This window comes from Anabrus simplex, chromosome 7 (assembly GCF_040414725.1).
Source record: "Anabrus simplex isolate iqAnaSimp1 chromosome 7, ASM4041472v1, whole genome shotgun sequence".
NCBI classification, from domain to species: domain Eukaryota; kingdom Metazoa; phylum Arthropoda; class Insecta; order Orthoptera; family Tettigoniidae; genus Anabrus; species Anabrus simplex.
In genome coordinates, this window is record NC_090271.1 from 131,382,207 (window position 1) to 131,406,639 (window position 24,433).

Consider the following 24,433-nt stretch of genomic DNA (forward strand, 5'->3'; position numbering starts at 1 on the left):
TGCAAAATGAATTGAGGCGAGAATTTGCACTACTACAAGAAACTTCTAAAAAAAAACCTAAGAGGCGCGAGGCCGATGAAACAGGGGCTATTCCCAAACTATGTAGGTGACTCGTATACAGAATAAATTTAACACATTAAGGTAGAGTAGAAAAACAGTTACGAAAACGTAGTCACCTCGAATCAAAAGGAAGAGGAGCTCGAGAGGGTAAAGCACTCTCTATTCCTGATTTACAGTTAAAGATCTGTGAAGTTTTACAAAATTTTTACATGTTTAAGAGATAGGTTACATAATAAAAAGGTTTCGGACCTTCCCCGAGGGTTAAACTGCTGAGCTGGCAAGAAATAAAGATGGTTAAGTGGCCATTACCTTGTTGAAGAACTGCTGCCGGATGAAAGAGGCGCTTCCCGCCTCCTGCTACACTTTCATACACAATGCTAGATGTAGTTCGAGTGGCGGAGAGACAGGAAAATCAGCATTTATACTCTCGGGGAAGATTCGAGACCTTTCATGAATAATTAAGACACACCCACAGTCGTTTATTGGCTGGCTAAAAGTTACACATCAAAATTGAAGAAGAAAGACACGATTGGTCAAAAATTAATTACAGAAATAATTGATTGGCTAACTTCAAAACTGGCGGAAAGAAAAGATTTATATTGCCAACCCACAAATGAAAGAATGAAATTTAGTAAAGAACAAACTTATGAATACAAAATTTCTTCAAATAAAGTTCTTCCACTTCGCACCAGGGTGCATGGTCATAGTTTTTTGTAGAGACGTCTATCAGAGAATGTCCACACTTCTTGATCAATAGGAAACAAAACAAGTTGAACTCCACACAGTACTGACAACTTCGTAATCACAAAATTTACGGTAGTGACATCTTCTGAGAAAACTTATGAGTTGATACAGTTGTTAAAGTTCAGAGTTTCTCCTGTAAAGGAGTACTTCAAGGCGGAAATTCAAATGTGTGGCGTAGAGGTGTACCAGCCGGTACACTTATCACCAGCAAATATATATGATCAAAAATTTAAGAAGACCAAATTAAGAAGGACAAACACACGTACATGGCGTTCGTAGATCTAGAAAAGGCATTCGATAATGTTGACTGGACCAAGCTATTCCAGATTCTGAAGGTGGTCGGGCTCAGATACCGAGAAAGAAGAATTATACAAATTATACAAGATCTGTACAAAAGTCAGTCTGCATTGATAAGAATCGAGGGCTTTAAAAAAGAGAAGCAGCAATCCAGAAAGACGTGATTCGGTGCTGCAGTTTATCCCCCTTCTTTTCAATGTTTATATAGAAGAGATGGTAAAGGAAATCAAATAGGAATTTGGAAAGGGAAATACAATCCGAGGAGAGGAAATCAAAACCCTGATATTGATATTATTTTATCTGAGTCTGCAGAAGATCTGAAGAAAGTGCTGAATGGTAATGACAGAGTTCTGGAGAAGGGAGTACAATATGAAAATTAATAAGTTCAAAACAAAAGTAACGTAGCCCAGTCGAACGAAGTCAGGTAATGAAGTAAATATTAGATTAGGGAATGACGTCTTAAAGGAAGTCGATAGATGTTGGGTATTTGGTTAGTAAATTAACTAACGATGGCGGAAGTAAGGAGGACATGAAATGCAGACCAGCACAAGCAAGGAAGGTCTTTCTTAAGAAAATAAATTTGCTCACTTCGAACATTGATATAGGAATTAAAAAGATGTTTTTGAAGACTTTCATCCGGAGCTTGACATTGTATGGAAGTGAAACATGGACGGTAACTAGCTCAGAAAGAAAGAGAATAGAAGCTTTTGAAATGTGGTGTTTGAGGAGAATGCTGAAGGTGAGATGGGTAGATCGAAACATGAATGAAGTGATACAGAATCGAACTGGTGAGAGGAGATCGATTTGGATAAATTTGACGAAAAGAAGAGGTAGAATGATAGGGCTCATCTAAAGACACCCAGGACTTGTTCATTTGGTTTTTGAGGGAAGTGTAGGCGGTAAGAAGGGTAGGGGTAGACCAAGGTATGAATATGACAAGCAGATTAGAGCAGATGTAGGAAGTATGTATGTATGTATGTATGTTGAGTCCTCAGCTCGAAGGCTGGTTGGATCCTCAACAGCTCCGCCATCAGCTGTCATAGATGGCCTGGGCATCACTGAAGAGGCGTACTGGGGAAATGAGGAGTGAGGTAGTTTCCCGTTCCTTTCCTCACCGAGCCAGAAGTTGCTATTACATATCAGTCTGCCAAGCCCACTAAAATGCATGCACCAACCGACCCTATGAGCAATATTTTCACACCATTCATAGCAGGGACTGGCTGCAGAAGGAATGGCATTACTAGCATCACTCATACCTCAGTCACTTTCATTTTGTCAAAGCCAAGGATAAAGCTGAGACAGATCAATGAAAGTAACAAAATTGCTCTAGCCTATACCAGAAGACATAGTGCACTGTAAACACTACATCTTGCCAGCAAAGGCACATGTAGGATGTATAAGTTAGAAATGAAAAGGTTAGCACAGGATAGGGTGGCATGGAAAGATGCACCAAACCAGTCTATTGACTTATGACTCAATCAAGAACAACAATTACTACAACATTATTATTATTATTATTATTATTATTATTATTATTATTATTATTATTATTATTATTATTATTATTATTAACGGTGCTGCTATAACGGATTCATTCAACAATGGTAGTATTTAAGGTTCCCGAAATTACGATTTCTACAGGACAGTCCCTGGTATACTTCGTGTTGTTACTGAGAATATAATAATAATAATAATAATAATAATAATAATAATAATAATAATAATAATAATAATAATGATAATAATAATAGATTTAAGATATTATTGTTTAACGACGTTTCGAATTACAGTGGATTCTTAAGAGGTGTCTGGTTGTCGGAATTGTGTCCACTGGGAGTCCTCTAAAGGACCAGAAACCAACGATTCGGAGTTGTCACATTTAAAAATGCAACTCACTTGAGGCAGGATCAAACATGCGAATTTGGGACAAAAGAATAACAACAACACAAAAGGTATGACTGCATCGCTAAGATCAGCTTTGTTAAGTTCTCATGTTGCTCTGAAGAGTTTTACCACAGACGCCAACGTCCCGGTAATGGAAAACGTTCAAGTATTTCCCTATTAAAGAGCTAATTACAAGTGCATGGAATTTCAACAATCTATGAGGTGGAAGTGAAGGGATTACTTTTCGACGTAATCTGTTATGGACTTATTATCGGGGTAATTTTTGTTTATTTGAAGAGATAGTTGGTACTACAACGACAGAAGGGATTTATTTTCAAGAGTTCCATATCAAGAAGCGCACAGTCTCGGAAAATGTGTTGCCAACACCAACATATTGTTGGGATGTAAAATTACAGACGAGTTTACTTGTTATTCCTGACTGTAAATTGTATTACTTTGCATGTTAAAACAACGATGGGGAAGTGTGTTCCTAACGACTCCTTAGTACAAAATTTTAATTTTTAAAGCCAAGAAGCGTTTAGAATATTACTGGTTAGACAGTAGAACGTAATTTCTGCCGCGCTATGTATAGCGTGCAGAGAAAGCCTCCATCAGGTTTATCTACAAACAAGAATACTGTAAAACTCTTATTTCTACAAGATGTTCAAGTGCATGATTAACATAGGTGAAATATAATAAGTAACTAACTTCATCCTTTCTTCCGCGCATAGAATATCGACTTTTCCGGATTTCTACTGCTATTATGCAGTTAGCTAATTGTCACTTTGTTCCCAAGATATCGGGTTCGATTCCGGCGACAGGATGGTACTAAAATACGACCATACCATATCGTTGGCTTTCATCACAGTAAATTCCGTCTCCATAGCTAAGTTGTTAGCACGTCGACCTTTGATACAAAGGGCTCCGAGTTCGATTCGCGGCCAGGTCGGAGTTTATAACATTCATTGGTTATTCCCTTTGACTGTGGGTCTGGGTGGGTGTTCTGTCCTATTGTAGATTGAGCCCCCCCCCGTTTAGGCGCGCAGGTTGTCCATGGGAGTCAACTAGAAAGACCTGCACCAGGCCACTCCGGAGGCCATACTCCATTAAAAGCAACCAGAATAAGGAGCCTTTGCGCGACAAAATTTTCATAGGGAAACAGTGTCTTTAAATCAATAGCAATTGAAAGGAAGTTAAATAAATTATTATTATTATTATTATTATTATTATTATTATTATTATTATTATTATTATTATTATTATTATTATTATTATTACACGCGATTGGACCACCTCAATGCCCCAAAAAGCACGTTACTTCCAACGCTCGGCTGGTTCGCACTGAGAACATTCGGTAACGAGACACGAAGTTCTGTAGCTAAGATTGCAGTTTTTCGTTTGTAATCTCTTTCTCTTTACCGCCTCTGTTAGTTGTGCTGTCCCCTGTCTTTGTCTACCGCTCTCATGAGGCCAGCTCACCTACATTATTCATGCAGCCCAACAACGACCAGACTGCAACAAAGTGGTTATTTTTAGTCTGTTATTATAACCTGCATGCAACAACTAGCCGCGACCTGCCCTTCCATTTATACCACAAGCAAGGGACAATAATTATTTGCAGAAAATGTTATCCGTGCACTGACCCATGTTTTACAGTTTAATATTTCGATAAATTTACCAAACAGTATGCGCTACTGCTACATACTGCTACAATTTCCATATTGAACTGGGACCTGTCCCAAGAAATAATAATAATAATAATAATAATAATAATAATAATAATAATAATAATAATAATAATAATTTTCCAGTGAAAGAGTAACGAAATTCAAATATCTGGGATAAATAATTCAAGAAAATTGTTTAGACAAGTATGCAGTAAAAGAATGGTACACAAGATGGAAAGAGCATATGGTATCACAAATAATTTTTGTAACAAAAAGTATATCTAAAAATCTTCAAATAAGGCACTACTATACAGTGGTGGAACCGGAATGCTTATATGCAAGTGAATGCCTGGTACTAAACTATAGATTAGATAAACTTGAGATACTAGAAAGGAGAATCATAAGAAAAATCTTAGGCCCTGTGAAAACAACAGAAGTATGGAAAATCATATCTAATGATGAAATATACAGGAACATAGAAAACATAACAGAAACCATAAGAAAAAGGAGATTGCAATTTTTCGGACATATTTACGGAATGGATGATTCCAGATTAACAAAAATGATTTTCAAGTACCTTTGGGACAAAAAGGCAACAACTAGTTGGATTCAAGAAGTAAAGAAAGAATTAGGAAGAAATAACATAAGAGAAGAAGAAATTATGGACAGAGAAATTTTTAGAAAGAGGGTAGTAAGTATGGAAGGATTCCAAGGAAGATTGAAGAAGAAGCCTGGTGCGAAGTGGTCCGAGGACAGAAGGAAACCACATAGTGAAAGGATGAAAGAATATTGGAAGGAGCGGAAGAGAAAACAACAAAGTATGAAGAACTGACTTGAAATTGGCACGTGGTCCTTACAATCCTCTATTTGTAGCTAGTTCTGTGACCGTGTTGAGTTCAATACCTCTTATCTGTAAATCGTTAGAAACTGAGTCTAACCATAGTCGTCTTGGTCTCCCTCTGCTTCTCTTACCCTCCATAAGAGAGTACATTGGGCCGATGACCTAGGTGTTAGGCCCCTTTAAACAACAAGCATCAACAGAGCCCATTATTCTCCTGAGTAACCAATCCTCCTCCATTCGCCTTACATGACCCCACCACCGAAGCCGGTTTATGCGTACAGCTTCATCTTTCGAGTTCATTCCTTAGCCCTTATCACCTTATTCCGAGTACCCTCCTGCCACTGTTCCCACCTATTTGTACCAGCAATCATTCACGCTATTTCCATGTCCGTTACTTCTAACTTATGAATAAAATATCATGAGTCAACCCAGCTGTCTCTCCTGTACTGCAAATTTGGTCTGAAAACAGACGGATGTAAAGATAGTTTCGTCCGGGGGGTAATTTCCTTCTTACAGAATACTGTTGATCGCAACTGCGAGATAACTGCATTTGCTTTACTGCACCTTGATTCAATCTCACTAATAATAATAATAATAATAATAATAATAATAATAATACCGTGCGAGTTGGCCGTGCGCGTAGAGGCGCGCGGCTGTGAGCTTGCATCCGGGAGATAGTAGGTTCGAATCCCAATATCGGCAGCCCTGAAGATGGTTTTCCGTGGTTTCCCATTTTCACACCAGGCAAATGCTGGGGCTGTACCTTAATTAAGGCCACGGCCGCTTCCTTCCAACTCCTAGGCCTTTCCTATCCCATCGTCGCCATAAGACCTATCTGTGTCGGTGCGACGTAAAGCCCCTAGCAATAATAATAATAATAATAATAATAATAATAATAATAATAATAATAATAATAATAATAATACCAAAAAACTATATTCTTCTTCCACATGCTCGCTTTTTCCCATTTTCTTGGTGTCTGTGCTACATATAGAGTAAGCCCAGTTTTACGGCTGACAACCATTCTCTGGGGAGGGATGTGTTCACTATTTTGTGTTTCTGTGCTGGTTACCCAATATTAATAATAATGGAGTGTAGGCTCCGGAGATGCCTGGTTTAGGTCTCTCAAGATGACACCCTGCGTGGCTGTGAGGGTGGGGCCTTACTTCGTATGAAATCTACTCTTGAAGACGATACAAACATCCAGTCTCCGAGCAATGAACTGACTGAGTATGAAGGTTTAAATCCCTCAAGCGATCGGCAATCGAATCCTGGTCCTCTTGGATTAAACTTCAGGATGCTAGCCAGTTAGCCACGGAGTCCGACGAACTCGTGCCCTCATTTCTCGAGGTGGTACAGCTCTTTTCAGGCACACCCCCAATGGAGGTGAGCTAGATGTAGGCCTACCTTTGTAACTACTAACCTCAAATTTCTGCCAATACCAGGAATCAAACCCAGTCGTCCGAGGACGATAGGAAATGGAAATAAGTCCTTTCGATATTACGTTTTTCGGATACCACCAACTTTTGAGACATCTGTGAGCATTTTTCGGCACAAATTAGGCTATTCCTACACCGTTTCGAGGGATTATCTGCAAGGTTTATAGATTATATCGTCATCATCACCATCATCATTATCAGCAGCCTACCAGAATGATGTGGCCTCTTAAATTCTTAAAAAAAGGAAATTCCCCTTAAGTTATCTCCAGGTGGAACGGTTTCGAGTGGTTGTCTGCCAGTGAACCACAACGATCAACCGTTTGTTTTCATCCCATCGGTCCGGTGGTTTCAGTGTAAGTTTGTCCCAATAACTTGGCTCCAGAACCAAATTCGTTCATGCAAGCAACATGCCGGCCTATTGCCATTCAAGGTAGCTATTCGTTTCAAGATGATGTCAAGCTTTGAGAATGATCTTCAGTCTTCAGCCCTCCTCCTATCTATCCCCGTCAAACCCAGCATTGAGATCTCTATACATTTTTTGAGCTGTTCTTTGCTTCCTTTTCCGTAAACTCATTTAGTGTCCAGCCTTTAGTCAGCACGTGGAGAATGAACTGACCAAAACGTGTTTTCTTCAGATTTGCAGGTATGTTTCATTGGAGAATGCTGAGTGCTTCTTAAATACTTGCCAGCTTAGCTTGATAGGTCGAAGGATTCCCAGTTTTTTATCTTCATACTAGAAGTTACCCGCGGGCTCCACCCGTAATGTATCACGTTGTTCATGTTGCAATGTTGCAATAATAATAATAATAATAATAATAATAATAATAATAATAATAATAATAATAATAATAATAATAATAATAATAATAATAATAATAATAATAATAATAATAATAATAATCGTATAGCCTCAGGTACCATTTGCAGACATTTCGATTTGACGCCATCTGGCTGTCTGCTCGTCAATTTCGACGTTCCGTTTTACTCTAGGTCCGCTAGATGGCAGACAGAGTAAACAGGATCTCTCTTGGGCGTCTATGGCTGAGATTTAATTAATTTTGTCGGATAAATACCAAATGTATCACCAGAGATCTTTTACATGCCGACATCGTACGACATGGAGTGTCGAATGGACTTTTTTCCGCCCTTCAAAAATCCGACTACCGCTATCTTGGGATCCGGAGGCCGACACTCTACCACGCATCCACAGAGGCAGCTAATGTTGCAATGTTTCTAGGTAATGGAATACTAAGCATGATCTGTTGTGGCAATAGAATGTAGTATTATATTAAAACGCACTTGAAAATAGTATATCACAAATGGAAGTAGAATTACATTATTCATCTCCAGTTTGGTATCCTTTTTAACTTATTGCGAATTATTGATATCGTTTCGTAATTTTGTACATGTCGCCTCTGTGGTGTAGTGGTTAGCGTGATTAGCTGCCACCCCCGGAGGTCCGGGTTCGATTCCCGGCTCTGCCACGAAATTTGAAAAGTGGTACGATGGCTGGAACGGGGTCCACTCAGCCTCGGGAGGTCAACTGAGTAGAGGCGGGTTCGATTCCCACCTCAGCCATCCTCGAAGTGGTTTTCCGTGGTTTCCCACTTCACCTCCAGGCAAATGCCGGGATGGTACCTATCTTAAGGCCACGGCCGCTTCCTTCCCTCATCCTTGCCTATCCCTTCCAATCTTCCCCTCCCCCTACTAGGCCCCTGTTCACTATAGCAGGTGAGGCCGCCTGGGCGAGGTAATGGTCATACTCCCCAGTTGTATCCCCCACCCAGAGTCTGAAGCTCCAGGACACTGCCCTTGAGGCGGTAGAGGTGGGATCCCTCGCTCAGTCCGAGGGAAAAGCCGAACCTGGAGGGTAAACAGATGATGATGATGATGAATTTTGTACATTTTTGGAACTGTGAAATCACTAATATAATGCCGTAGGATAATCAAAATTACGTGTTGGGCACGTAAATGTATAAATTCCTTGGAGTTCCAATCCTGGAGCAAGCTTCATATAAATTACCATGAGAGAAACACAGAGTTTCTAAATGTATCCCTACTACTTACATCAATTGTCCTTGATGACATCACAGATTCCAATTCCGGAGTTAAATTATGGGTGATCCAATTTTATGGATAAGAAGATGAGAAGGCATTCTTGATGCATCTAATGAGTCCAGGAATTATACAGGTTAATTTACTGCTTATTCTTTATCTAAAATGGTATCGATCGATTTATATGTAGCAGCCTGTCCTGAAAAATTTTTGTAGAATGAGGGAATTAATGTTACTCGCATTGCCATTTCTTGACGTCACTAAGTACTCATTCCAGATAATAAATTACTATCTGTATCTTAATAATACTAATAATTTTATTTGATTTACGTCCCACCTAACTACTTTTACGGTTCCCGGAGACGCCGAGGTGCCGGAATTTAGTTCCACAGGAGTTATTTTACGTGCCAGTGAATCTACTGATACTAGGCTGACGTATTTGAGCACCTTCAAATACTACCGGATTGAGCCAGGATCGAACTTGCCAAGTTAGGGCCAGAAGACCAGCGCCTCAACCGTCTGAGTCACTCAGCCCCGCTGTTGTATCTTAGAAGAAAATTTGCCACCTAAAAGCAATCATTTGATACTCATGTATAGAACTTAGGTTAAGAAACGTAGGGCAGTGCAAAACTATAGTACGTACGTTTGAAGAAAGTACAGTAATTCAATCTACGACTAATACGAAGTTTGTATAGGTTGGAATAAATAGAGTTAAAATATACGCCTGAAAGCAATCACTCATTACTCATTCTAGACAGTAAATTGCTATGTTGTATCATAGGGCAAAATCCGCCATCTGTAAGCAATCTTTTGATACTCATTTATGAAATTGGGATTAATTTTCCAGAGTAAATTGCTAGATTGTATCGTAGATATTTCTCGTATTCTATGTTCCATGCTTTTCCTGTATCTACTCTACTCTTTAAGAGTTTTGCTATACAAATGGCGTCAACACATAAACCCTTCTACCTGACCAATTTAATTATTTTTATTTTATTTTATTATTTTTATGAGCCTTGGTGCAAATTTTAGTACTGATCAGTGGAGTCGTGTAGATTTGTACAACGAACAAAAGAACCTTCATGCTCCTTGTTGTTTAAAGGGGCCTAACATCTTGGTCATCGGCTCACAAACAGACTTATTTTTGATTTTATAGATATAGATTATTTACGAGATGGCTAAGGTAGACGCATATATAGAATATAAATATTAATCCTCATCATCCTTGACAACTGATATTAGATATTTTTGTGTATCATTATCTAAGCCGAAATAAAGGAGAAACCCGTTGAAGGGAACGTCATGGTGTTGTAGTTGATAATCTTGAAAAGGAACTTTTCGAAGATCATCGGCAAAAGGATTTGAACTAATCCTTAAAAAAGAGTATTGATGGCCAATATTTTAGTTCATTGGCACAGAAGAAAAGAGAGAAATGCTCTAATACCATTAATTTACAATACGGGCTAGTAAACAGGAGATGGCATATATTCGTTTCTGTTGAGGAACAAGGTTAAAGAAACGTAGATGCTAAGCTATCATATCGTTAGCCTGATTCGAATTTCATTATGTGTTTTGTGGAACTCAGTATCAGCTTACCCAGGAGAACAAGCATTTGTGATAAACCATATAGGAGAGGAAAAAAATCACACATGTAACCTTTTGGCAAGAGATAGAATAAACAGACCTTGTTATAGGGGTGTCAGAAGAGATGTGGGCAAAACTGTGTCGGTTCTTCCATCTCATTCTGTTTGTTTGCAGCGTACATCGATTGATGATCTTCTCCACCTGAAAGAAGATAAAAATACGATGTTATTATTAAAAGAAGAATGACTATAATATGGAATTATAATTTTACCCAACTTACTAAATAGTGAACATTACTTAGAAAGAAACACAATGTCCGAGATTAAACGTTAAGAACTTCTAGTACAACTCATCAATAATCCTTTTAATATACGATTTCACGTTATTGTTTTGCTGTTTTACTAATTATGGTGATATCGTAAGGGAAAATGTGCGTATACTACTGATATATGTATTACCAATTAAACAGTAAATTAACGTACAATAGTTATTTTGAAGCTATATTTTATGCTGAGTTAAATGACCGCTGTAAATCATAAGCAGACCTATCTGGCTGTAAGTTTTAATTGTGAGTAAAATCATTTCTTTACATTTTAAATGCATGTAAATATATAGTCGGATGGTAGGCTTTTCATCCTGAGTCCTTCCATGTTAAACAAGTTATTTGCTTAATTAAGGAAACAAGTGTCAATAAACATAAATATACAGTATACGGTATGTTACAGGGTACATCTAAATTAGTATTCATAGATTTAGGGATATATTCCTGTCAATTGAAAATTACAAGAAGCTCATATGAAATTGGGTCCGAAAATCCTTCAGTAGGCAGTTAAATGGGCTAATTGTTAATGGTACATTTACTACATTTAACAATTTTAGAACTAATATACATTTACAAAAATTGCCTGAAGTTATCTCCTGTTTCGATGTATCCTATAACTCTTCGTTCCATGAGTTGCCGTACTCTATTGAAAGGTCCTGAAGTTTTTCGTATTTGGTAAAATTAATTTTGGATACGCTCCCTCAAATATTCGACATAGGCAAGCCTACAGGAGTTAGTTGAATACACCAAGGATTTCAAATGTCCCAAGAGTTTAAAAAACGTATTGGATTCAAATCTGGCAATAGGATAGGCCACGTAATGGAAAAAGTGGCACTGATCTATTTTAATTGATATAACCATCTGCTGGATGTCCTTCCACGTGGCCTTTTATCTTCGAATTTTCCTTGCATCATCATTTTTTTCAGGTTCTCACCATATCTTCTAACAACATGGCTCATAAACTGAAGGATCCTCTGGTTGATGCGAGAAGAAAGTCTTCTGGAGCTGTTGAGCTTCGTAATGATGGGCGAATTTGTTCTTCTTTCTGTCCAGAACACACGTAGCGTTCTGCGCCAACACCACATCTATAATAATGTTTAATGTTGTGACTTTTACGTTCCGCTAACTACTCTTACGGTTTTCGGAGACGGCGAGGTGCAGGAATTTAGTCCCGCAGGAGTTCTTTTACGTGCCAGTAAATCTACCGACAGGAGACTAACGTATTTGAGCACCTTCAAATATCACCGGACTGAGCCAGTTTCGAACCTGCCAAGTTGGGGTCAGAAGGCCGGCGCCTCAACCGTCTGAGCCACTCAGCCCGACGCACCACATTTCAAAGGAGTAAATACGAGCTTAGTCACTAGTCTTGAACCTCTCACATGTATAGTTGAAGACTAGACGTACCTTTGTGCTCTTCGTAATTGCCCTATTCGGCCAGATCCTGTTTAGCTTATTCATGGCAACTCGTCCTAGATTGATCCGACTCCTTATCTCGTCATCAGAGCTTCCTGTCAAGAGAGATCTTTGAACTAAGAGAGACATAGTACTTAACAATCTCCAGTTCCCTTATACAACCTGTGAGCTGGACCTGTTCTTCTGGATCGGTTATCATAAGTTTGGACTTGCCTAGGTTGATCTCCGGTCTATATGCACGACTTGTGTGCTTTACCCTTGCGAGCAAGTCTTTACGAGTTCAACTTTATTGCTGACAAATAGAGTAGTGTCATCAGCAAAGCGGAGATTATTGATTCTTCTTCCACCAATTTAAATGCCTCTAGTCCAGCTATCGAGAGCTTTCCTCATGACATATTCGCCATAAATGTTGTAAAGGAGTGGAGAGAGAATACAGCCCTGTATGACGCCCTTGGACACTCTGAAGAACTCAGACGTGGTGTGACCATCAATTCTCACAGGGGCAGTGTGATTATCATATAAGCTTATCAGCAGTGATAACATGTGTGATGGCACACCTATTCCATAAAGTAGTTGTCACAGCTTGGTCCAGACAACACAGTTGAAGGCTTCGTTGTAGTCTAAGAAGCAAATGAACACGTGGACGCAAAATCTTGCTCTTTTTCAATAATTTGTCTCATGTTGAAAATCTCCTCCCGTGTTCCTTTGCCTTCAACAAAGCCCGCTTGTTGTATAGATGTTTGAGGGTGTATGTAATACTTGAAGTGCTGATTTATGATACAGTAAGATCTTACTGGCATGTGAGATTAATGCGAAGGTTCGAAGGAAGATGCCATAATTATACCTTACTTCCACTCCCACATCTCTTCTCGCAACTTTTTCGCAGTAGGTCGTCATTAAAGAATGCGCGCACCTTCACCCCACTCCTGATACCATCCATGAGAGAAAAAACATGGGGTTTTCAATTTAAAATAAACTATTTTCTTGTCAAAAGATGACGTTCTTTTCCGAAGATATTCAAGTGGAAGACATTAAATGTCTAGTGTCAGGAGAGACATATTAAGTCAGAAGGAATATTATGAAATTTGAACAAACCCGAGTTTGTACATAACTCACTGCAAGTAGGAACATTTAACAACATGACCTTAAATAAATATTGGTCAAAATATGTATAACCATTCCTTTGTGAAGATATAAATATTGGAGGTTCCTTTTCTCGAAAGTAAGCGTTTTGGACTTGTATTTTTCTTTGTAGACGATGTAGTGTACATAACCAGCAAGGGGATGCATGTGATAACCATATTGCGTTTAGCTTTCAACGTAAATAACTGGGGATCTGAAATGTAAGGTTAAAGGGTCCGAGTCGCTATCGAATCTTCATTTTCCTCTTTCTGTTTTTCCCTTCTTTCCCTTCTCTCCATTTGCTTAAAATATCTTATAATGCGAAAGCGATGTCATGATTAAACATTAAAATGCAATTAATTATCAATAAAAGGACACACGGAGAAGTAATTAAAATAGTCTTGGCAACTAAGCTACGAGAATTCTTCTCTGACCGCTGACTTATATGGCGGGTTATAAGGTGCTTGAAAACCTAAACTGTAGAATCTGGAAAATTATATTCAATGAGAGAGATTTTCAAAATGCATATTGATTTTGTAATGTAGATTCTCCTCGGGAATGCTCGACAAAGTCGATGTGATCCACACTAGGACATCCTTGTGAGTGAAATACTGGAGAAGGGAGACTATTTACCTCGAGTGTTTTTTAGATCAAGTAAGGGTATGTAGTTGATAACTCTGTTGCTCTTAGATCTTAACGTAAACAAACACTGAAAAAAAAGAGAGATGATTTACTTTGGTTGTAGGTGGATCAAGACCAACGCGTGTAGCGTGAAAATCGAAATAGTACCCCAAAGGGAATTGAACTGGGAAGTTACGGAGAAATATTTTAAGAGTAGTCATAAAAGTTAGGTCGTAAATAGTGTGGAGGAGCTGTTTACACCGATGACTTCCATCTGCCAGCAAGTTGTTAATAGATTGCAACTTTACGACATTGCTCCAGATAGATGTATTACGGAAGATAAAAGAAACACTACACTTCCAAAAAATTTACATGTAACCGTTCCGAGAAATGGGTACGATCGTCTTTTACGAACTAACTTTCGAAGAAAAGTGGCAGCCTATATATAACTACAAATTTGCATCACCGTGAAGACGTTCACGACTTACTTCACAGTGCCCCAAAATAAGTCTTGACACAGTGCGCTATGATATTTTAATTGAGTGAGAATTTAGGCTAAATTACTGACATGAAATATAAACTGTAACCTTTTTTGAAAGACTTGACTGCTGTGCGTAGTGTGTCAGTCTATCACCACAAATAAACCATATGCTCAAGCTCTTTCCTTGCTCATAACTTCCACTATCGTGATTGAAGACTACTGCGAGCTTCAGTTATCCTAGGGCACAGAGTTTAATTTTGTTACTAAATAATTTTTTTAGTAGGAAATGTCGACTAGCCCGCTCTAACGTAATGTAGCGGGAGTAACATAAATTCTAGGAGTTCTAATGGGCCGAACCCCTAATGTTTATGCAAACTGTCGTGGGGGTACACTACTTATTACTCGCTTCAGTAAGTTACTGCATCAACATCCGGGCCCTAGTTATCACTCAGAACATTGATGGTGGTTATGATTATTGAAGACGAAGTGCAACTAGGAAACCATCCTCTATATACCCCTAATCAGAGAAAAAATGGCAGGTATCCAACACTTCGAAAAATGAAGATATCAGCCAAAGGAAGACAAGGGCCTCGAAGGGCGTGAACATGAAAGACTCCCTAGCCCTCGAATGCTCTAATAGCGTCGGGGTCAGAAAAGAACAAGAGTTGACCAAAGGAGGTAGGATAGGATAGATGGAAGTGAGGAAACTGGCAAAAGTAAGTGGACGCAACACTAGGACTCAGCTAAGGGTCCCATGGTCGCCAACCCGCGCTCCCAAATTGAGAGACCCTGCGGCCTCAGAACATTGAATACCGCCTAATGCAACGCAACGAGATATTATGCATACCGCTTATCAGTTGAGTGTTTCCCCCTCTTCCACTAACGAGCAGTAACTTAGAATAAGCACTTCACTTGCATTCATATTGCCCCTTATCTCATTGTATTATCTAGAATCAGAATACATTTTTGGTTGTAAATATTTGTTCTAAACTATTATTTATATATTATAGGACTCAAGCGAAGTGGCGTTTCTACCATAGAATTTTGGAAGAATGTTCCAGAAGAAAAATACCCACTAACAAACGAGTGTGGTAGAGACTTATCTCTATCTTTGGGACTACTGTACTAAACGCTTAAATTCATCAAATATAAATATCGATCTGAACTAACTGATGAACATTTAAGTGAACTTGTGTGAACTGCGCTTACCAATTATCAGCAAACAGCAAAAATTAACAGTCAAAAAAGCACTTCTCAAAAGTAAAATCTCATTCCTTGATGTGTACCTGAACAATAATGTTTTGTGTAGTGTAGATAAAAATGTTCCTTCATTTGTTATAAAATAAAGAAACGTGTCTTCATTTTATAAACCTTTTTCTAAACATGCTCCCCATTTTATCTCCTGAATTTGCCACTCCCAAAATTAAGGTTAGTGGCACCTCTCTTATATAGGGTGGTCGGAAACAACGAAAACCGGGTATATGAGGGTTTTTCATACTGATAAATAATTTGAATAATTAATTCGATATCTCGCTCCATTTTCATTTTATCAACTGCTGAAGTCAGTCAATCAGATCACTTCGCGGGAGAATTCAAATGGGCTTGTGCTAAATTTGTTCGTGGCTTAAGATCAGCTTCAGAGAATCAATCGAATAAGACTTCGATTCCAAGTCCACTTTACCCATGCTAAATGGCCTCTTAATGAACATTTCCGTACCTGACCGATCACCTGGCAGCTACCGATGATGAAATCAGCATCAAACACACCGTGAGTTTCTCCCGGTGTCACTGTACAGTACATGGTATGGCGTGATCCTCTCAGCTCAGAGGTCCGTGTTCAAATCTCTCCTGTGGCAAAGTTCTTTCTTCGATTGTAGCTCTCAAGCCTGTCTGAAGTCAAGTACAGATTTAGAATTACCTTCTCGCAAAGCCCTTTTAAATTCGCTAGCGAAGCAATCTGACTGGCTAACTTGAGCAGCTGATAAAATTACAACAGCGTTAGATGTCCTGTAATTTTTTCAAATTAATTATCAGTACGGCCAAGCCTGTAAAGCTCATATACCCAATTCACGTTGTTTTCGACCAACCTGCCTTGTCATTAGTCATATTTGTCACACAAATGATCAAGATAGAAATTCAGTAGCCAGATTGTGCAGTAGGCAAGGCCATCTTAAGAGGGCAGCTCCATGGTTAGCCCGGGCAGACCGCGGTTGTCAGGGCTGAGAAGGATCCCCGAAAGAGAGAGAAATCAGCCTTTAAGAAAATAACAGAACAGAATAAAATTGCCTCTTTTTCTGTATTAAGGTGACACCTGATGTTTCTTTGATTTCACCACAAGTGGTGTCAGGGAAAAGTGTTTGATCAGAATGAGTGCATACCTCCGCTTCCAAAGAAATATCACACAAACACGGCCTAGTTTTACTCTCACTCAATTATCTTAGAAATTTGAGTGGAGGCTGCTGAAAACTTACAGAAAAGGGCGTCATAGAAATTTTAAATTCAGGTGGCGTGTCTTCAATATTTCTAAACCATTTTCGAATTGTTTAAGGGCTTCACAGTTACAATCGGACAAGATACACTGTTTTAAAATTGGAAATTCTTCAAAAACTCTCCCCGTAACGGTTTTTTTTTCGTACGGTGGAAGTTCCATCTTAAAAGCACGAATACTGTTCCACATAACACATATAAACATACGTTTCCCATGCAAAGAAACATTTTATTCAAAGGGTTTATAATGTTGGATAAAATGGGAAGAGTAGTGACCCAGCGCGTGCGTTCTTACTTCGCCTACACAGCCACGGAGAGAGAGAGAGAGAGAGAGAGAGAGAGAGTAATGAGTCAGCCCTGGACAAACACAGCCCTGCATCAGGGCTCCCTAGACCCCAAACGCTAAATTGAAATGGCCTGGCCGAGGGTATATATTATTTGATTAGTATACTGTGGCGTAGCAATGTTACGAGAACCGAAACAGCAAATGTAAGATTTCTCCGTTAAATGTTAGCTGCATCCAAATCCTGTACGAGGAATTATAATGGAGATATTCGCGATTATTACATTCACAAATGTCTAAATTTCTTCGTAACCATTAATTCTCCTTAAACAGTGTGCATAACAAATCATCTAATTTCCAGACTTTTATGCTTTTTTTTTTTACTCCATTTACCGTGGGCTCAAATCTCACCTTCGGCACCGCGAAGATGATTTTCCGTAGCTTCCCAGTTTCACACAAGGCAAATGCTGAAACCTTCGATGTGTTAGTGCGACGCTAAACATGTAGCAAAAAAGAAAAAAGTCAAACTTATTCTATAAACCCTGTGGCTTATGCAAAGCCCCCTGTTGTTAGCGATAACCCGCTCAATGAGTTTCTGCAGGTCGTAAAAGAATATTAGTTTATGCCCTATTAGTATCCTTATATAGCCCCCTCTGTGGATCAGTGGTAGAGTGTCGGCCTCCGGATCTCAAGATAGCGGGTTTAAACCCGGCAGAAGTAGTCGGATTTTTGAAGGGCGGATAAAGTCTATTCGACACTTCATGTTGTACGATGTTTTCATGTAAAAGACCTCTGGTGACACATTTGGTGTTTAACCGACAGAATTAATTAAAATTAAACCATAGACGGCTAAAATTGACATACAAGATGCCAGATGGCGTCATATTGAGATGCTTGCACACCGTACGTTAGGCGTCATTATTATTATTATTATTATTATTATTATTATTATTATATGATGTCAATTTGATTGGTCGCATAATGACAAATCTAATTCTATCTAATTTTCTAGGATAGTTGGCATACCACCACACTCGTGCAGTGTGTAGGTAACCCGAGGCTGCAATAGAAATAGCAGAATGGCCTCTGATACAACGGCTAATCAAACGGAATAATCGCCTCATGCTAATCAGCTGGACATAGATTTGGTTTAACTGGTTAATCAGGAGGGACGATACGTTGTACTGGGTCCATCGAATTTGCATCGCTCAATTACAACACGTTTTAGTTTTTTGCATGAACAGTACAACACGTATCGAAGTTGTTGAACTTTTTCTTATTCTGCTTTGTTTCTTACTCTGCTTGTGTATTTTATTTCACGACCACATCGACACATATTTTGCGAAAGAAAGGAGAATATTAAAAAGTATGAAACAATTGAATGCCTATTCATTGCCCAAGTATTTCATTTCCATGAATTAAAAGGGTGGGTCAAAGGAAAGCGGTCGAAGATGCTGTAAAGCTTCTTATAACAACTTAATTATGCTTGTCATCAATGCCGTGAGTTTAGGACCGTTTCCTGCTAAGACGATCAATTCTCAGTCAGATATTGGAGCATGATCGGATAATAATTAAATTGTGAGTGGCGTCCGGAAAGGTCTGATGCAGGACTTTCGAGTTGACGTCATATAGGCGACTTGCACGTATTTGAGGATGGGAGCCCCAAGTAAGATGAATTCTATTGTTGAAGATGGCACAAAAACCCAGCCCTCGAGCACGAGGAATTGACCAATGAAAGTTAACATCTCCTAGCAGTGGGGAATCGAGCACAGGATCACTTGGACCAAAGACCAGCATGCTAACCATTTAGGCATGGAGCAGGACACCATGTGGTTAAATAGACGAATATTCTTATAAGCTCACTATTCTCATTAATGACTGGCGGACCTTTGCTGAGAGTAATTGACAATGTTAGCGTAGTAGTGAAACCTGTTTCTTCTCATCGCACCAATACGCTGCGTTCACTTGCCTCGTTCTCCAAAAGCAGTGATTCCGCACCATTTTGGCGATTGTATGTCTATTCTACGTGGAGTGAGCATTACAATATTTCGAGGTCATTAGTGTGCTTATAGCGAAGTTCGCAGCAGCTGCTACTTGTAACGCATTGTGCCCATTTAGATGTCTGGTTAAGAACCAGATAATTACACGAGCCTGAAAGGAAAAGCGGGAACAACGAATTCTTCGGAACTCGGGAGGTGTCGTGGACCTAAGTTGCCTCTTATATCGCAAGCTCCTCAAATAACCTCTCCAGGCTTAGCGAAATCAATTCTAAACTTCTGAATATAATTTAAAGCCTCGAACAAGTCTGAAATTGAAGCCAAGGTTAGGTAAGTGAAAGACAGAGATGTCTAGGCTTACACGACCGCCGTCACGATGAATATAAAATAGAAGAAATATATTTCAGCCTTGTAAGCTGTGGTGGAATATGGACTCGTAGCTCTCAGCATTTCACCGGAGACTGTGCTCTGGATTTTCATGTATCCCCTACTTTTCTACCGACCTTCGGAGAGAACTGATCCTTCAAAGTACTGCAGGCTGTTCCCAGTGAAACGTATTCCATCACGGCCTATAAAACCGAAAATGTTTTCTATAACGGCAAATCAAATGAAAACAGAACTGAGGCTGTAAGGCCACAGAATGAAATGAACGAGGTTTATTTCAAAAGTAATATCCAAAGTTACACAAGCACTTGTCCCACTGTTTCACCAAGCGGTCAATATCCTGCTCGTAGAACTCTTCGGCTGTTTTTCTTTTTTTACGTACCATTCACCGTGTAGTCCTGATCTATCACCATGCAACTTCCATATTTTTGATCCATTACAAAGGTAATATTTTCATGGCAAAACAGTGGAGCAAGTGCTTTTGTAACTTTTGGAGATTACTTTTGAAATGCACCTCGTTGATTTCATTCTGTGGCCCCTGTTCTGCTTTTCTATGACCCGTCCCTGTATACTGAAGAGGTATGCCAGCTCTACAAAACAGAAGTGCCCATTGACAAATTACATCATATGAAAGGAAAGCAGGTAATGGTATGATGATAAACGAGTTAAAAGTCAGGTCGTGGGTTTCACTAATAGGAAGAGTCCTCTCAGTTTTAATTACTGCGTTGATGAGGTGGTGAGGGAATGATTGTAAGTGACTAGTTGTCAATATAAGGAACGATCTTCATTGGGGTAATAACATAAATGGGATGGTAAATAAAGAGTACAGATATCTACACATGCTTATGAGGGTGTTTAGGGGTTGTAGTAAGGATGTAAAGGACCGGGCATATAATTCTGTGGTAAGACCCCAACTAGAGTATGGTTCCATTTTATAGGACCCTCACCAGGATTACGTGATTCAAGAACTGAAAAAAATCCAAAGAAAAGCAGCTCGGTTTGTTCTGGGTGATTTTCGGCAAAAGAGTAGCGTTACGAAGATGTTGAAAAGTTTGCGCTGGGAATATGTGGGGGGAAAGGAGACGAACTGCTCGACTAAGTTGTATGTTCCAAGCTGTCAGTGGAGAGATTGCGTGGAATGACATTAGAAGACAAATAAGTTTGACTGGTGTTTTGTAAAGTAGGAAAGATCACAATATGAAGATAAAGTTGGAATTCAAGAAAACACATTGGGGCAAATATTCTTTTATACGTAGGGGTTTGATGTTGGAATAATTTACAAAGGGAGATGTTTAATAAATTTCAAATTCTTTGTAATCATTTAATAAAAGGCTAGGAAAACAAGAGATATGGAATCTGCTACCTGGGCGACTACCCTAAATGCAGATCAATGTTGATAGTTTGAGGATAAAGAATAACGTGCTTACTGACTCACTCACTTGCTTGCTTGATAATGTCAAACTCATTGATGTACTTTTTTCATTGGTATGCGCACGAGTGTAAATATTTCATCAAAAGTACTATTGCATAATAACGTGCACTGGACCGTGACTGATGTACACACTTAGACTCAGTATAAAAGTATCCACTGCTATCTTGTCTGACCTACTGTGCGTATCCGTTTTTGTTAATTGCGCTCATCGTAATGGCATGAATACTATTTTCTGGTCACACGACGTACTTGCAGATTTGCTGACATATCTATAAGTATCTGCAGCATCTCTTACTGTGGCATATGATTTGCAATGCTTGCGTTCAGTTCCGAAAGTGCAGCGATAAATATCACCTTCGAGCTCATTCATTAATACAGGAAGTGATCGGCTGAGTCTCTGATTGTGAGTACAAGCACGACCGGAAAGAAGGAATATTCTACTATAGAGTTTTCTCGGCTAGTTATTACGGGAAGTTTTATATATACTGCCGGCCCCGTGGTGTAGGGGTAGCGTGCCTGCTTCCTACTCGGAGGCCCCGGGTTTGATTCCCGGCCAGGTCGGGGATTTTTACCTGGACCTGAGGGCTGATTCGAGGTCCACACAGCCTACGTGATTAGAATTGAGGAACTATCTGACGGTGAGACAGTGGCCCCGGTCTAGAAAGCCAAGAATAACGGCCGAGAGGATTCATCGTGCTGACCACACGACACCTCGTAATCTGCGGGCCTTCGGGCTGAGCAGCGGTCGCATGGTAGGCCAAGGCCATTCAAGGGCTGTAGTGCCAATGGGGGGGGGGGTTATATATACTCGTACTTTACTGAGAAAGGGTGCTCTTCTATGCTTTTGTTCTTTCTTTCTTAATCTGCTTACCCTCCAGGGTTGGCTTTTCCCTCGGAGTCAGCGAGGGATCCCACCTCTATCGCCTCAAGGGAAGTGTCCTGGAGATTCGGACTCTGGGTCGGGGATGAAACTGGGGAGGATTACCAGTACCTCGCCCAGGTGGTCTCACCTGCTATGCTGAACAGGGGCCTTGCAGGGGGGATAGGAAGATTGGAAGGGATAGACAGGGAAGAGGGAAGGAAGCGGCCGTGGCCTTAAGTTAGGTACTATCCCGGTATTTGCCTGGAGGAGAAGTGGGAAACCACGGAAAACCACTTTCAGGATGGCCAGGTGGGAATCGAATCCACCTCTACTCAGTTGACTCCAGAGGCTGAGTGGACCACTCGTACCACTTTTCAAATTTCGTGGCAGACCCGGAAATCGAACCCGGACCTGCGGAAGTGGCAGATAATCACACTAACCACTACATCACAGAGGCGGACCTGTGCTTTTGTATCGACTTTAAATGACAACATTTTTACATTTTACATTTTTACATTTTTTACTTTTTTTTGCTATTTGTTTATTCTCGCACTAAGACATCGAAGGTTTTCGGCGACGGAAGGATCGAAAAGGGCTAGGACTGGGAAGGTAGTGGCCCTGGCCTTAATTATGGTACAGCCCCAGCACTTTCTTGATGTGAAAATGGGAAAACTACGGAAAACCATCTTCAGGGATGCCACAGGTGGGATTCGAACCCACTATCTCCCGAATGCAAGCTCACAGCTGCGTGACTCTTACCGCATGGCTAACTCGCTCGGTAATAATGGGAAACTGTGTAAGCGGCAAATGTATATTAAAGAGCCAGTAATAATTTATCACGTAAGACTAGCACGTAATGACGTATACAAAGTTTGACTCTGATTCTTCCGGAAATACATAATGCGAGGAATATTCAATATCATGCGCTCATACTTCTTTTGAAATAATTCCCACTACATTACCTTGTTTTATGAACGGGAAATTCATTGAATTGTAGCCTCCTTGTATATTCAACATTGCTCAGCATCCACACTGCCTCACAAAGTGTCTTATTTATCAAAGCGAACGAGGTTAGAATCTAGATCAATAAAGATAAAATGTTGAAGTCTCAGAAGTTGAAATTTAAACTAGATCGCATGGCTTAAATATTTAAATAAAGAGTCACGTAAACGGTAAACGTGATATTTAAAACCATTCTACCTATAAAAAGGGGGCTTACTTCAATTTTATTCACGTATTCCGCCTGCGTTTGGAATAAATTCTTAATAATGAGGAATGTTTAATATAGGTAATTGGTACCGTTATACGAAGATTGTTTTTTCTAATAGTCTACAGCTCTGCAACACACATGAACTGTAAGCCAGTAGCCATCGAATCACAGATAAAATTGTGTGCGAAGCATTACATAACCTTGTTGTTATGTTACCAGTACGTAATTAGCTACTGTTAGATTATAATTTTCTCCAGGAATCAGTCAGAGCCCTTAACACCGCACTACGGCTCTGTAGGATATTTTGCAGGAGTTCTAATGGTCTGATCCTTGCTTTACATGCTAACATACTTAAAAATGTATAGCACGAATGGATGAATCCCGGCGACTTGTTGAAAAGTACTTAAAAATGCTCTTAGTACCCGAACATCTGCTTTCTATGCATAAGTATCGTCTTTTTTCTCGTCCGGGTTAAGCCGATCTTTCAGCCGCAACAAAATAATACCGTCATTTACTGTCTGGGAGTTTGACATACACTGAGTCTGACTAGAAATTGGGAGAGGACTAGCCTTTCAGTCACGTGCAGTAAATCAAGGAGCACTTTATTCAGTGATAAGAATTAAGAAGAAAGAGGCTAGGATAAGTAAGGAAAAGGCCGTGGCATTACGTTAAGTAGTATTCCGACATTTTCCATAAGAAAACTCTTTCAAGGATAGCTGAGTAATGAGATTTCAACCCACCTCTACTCAATTGTCCTCACAAGGCTCACCCAGAACATTTCGTTCTAGCCCTCATACTGGAGCTGGCAATCGAAAACAATAAATTCATGACGGAATCCCAATACGTACCCCATGACCACTAAGCTGGTAAAAAGTATGTATGGGCTTATAATAGGGTACAATACCATAATGCAACTAAAACATCTCAGTAAATTCTGATAGTCATCACGTACTGGGATCGAAGAAGTCCTGTAATGGTCGTTCCATGGTACACTTTATAACGGAGGAAGGGTTTTTATATTAAAAATATCGTCAACAAGTAGGTACCAGTAACTATTCCAGGCGAAGGAAACACTGCTGAGAGGATGACGTTGCCATTGCATTAACGGCACAACAAGCCACAAAGGAATGCTATTATCAAGTGAGCCAGCCAATTAAGGAGGACAAGAAAAATGAAAGTATCAATGAAGTAGCAATTGCTGAGCCGTGCGCAGTGGCGCGTGACTAGGGTATAAGTGGAGGCAGCCCC

General features: G+C 39.7%; 1 protein-coding gene across 1 annotated transcript in view; it reads right to left on the minus strand.

Moving 5' to 3' along the window:
• LOC136877357 (irregular chiasm C-roughest protein) overlaps positions 1-10,767 on the minus strand; it is a 361,637-nt gene extending 350,870 nt beyond the window's left edge. Inside the window, exon 1 of the mRNA XM_067151330.2 lies at positions 10,672-10,767. Within this exon, the coding sequence (XP_067007431.1) occupies positions 10,672-10,730 (59 nt within the window). The 5' untranslated portion in view covers positions 10,731-10,767. The remainder of the gene's footprint in view (positions 1-10,671) is intronic.
• Positions 10,768-24,433: the final 13,666 nt, after the last annotated feature.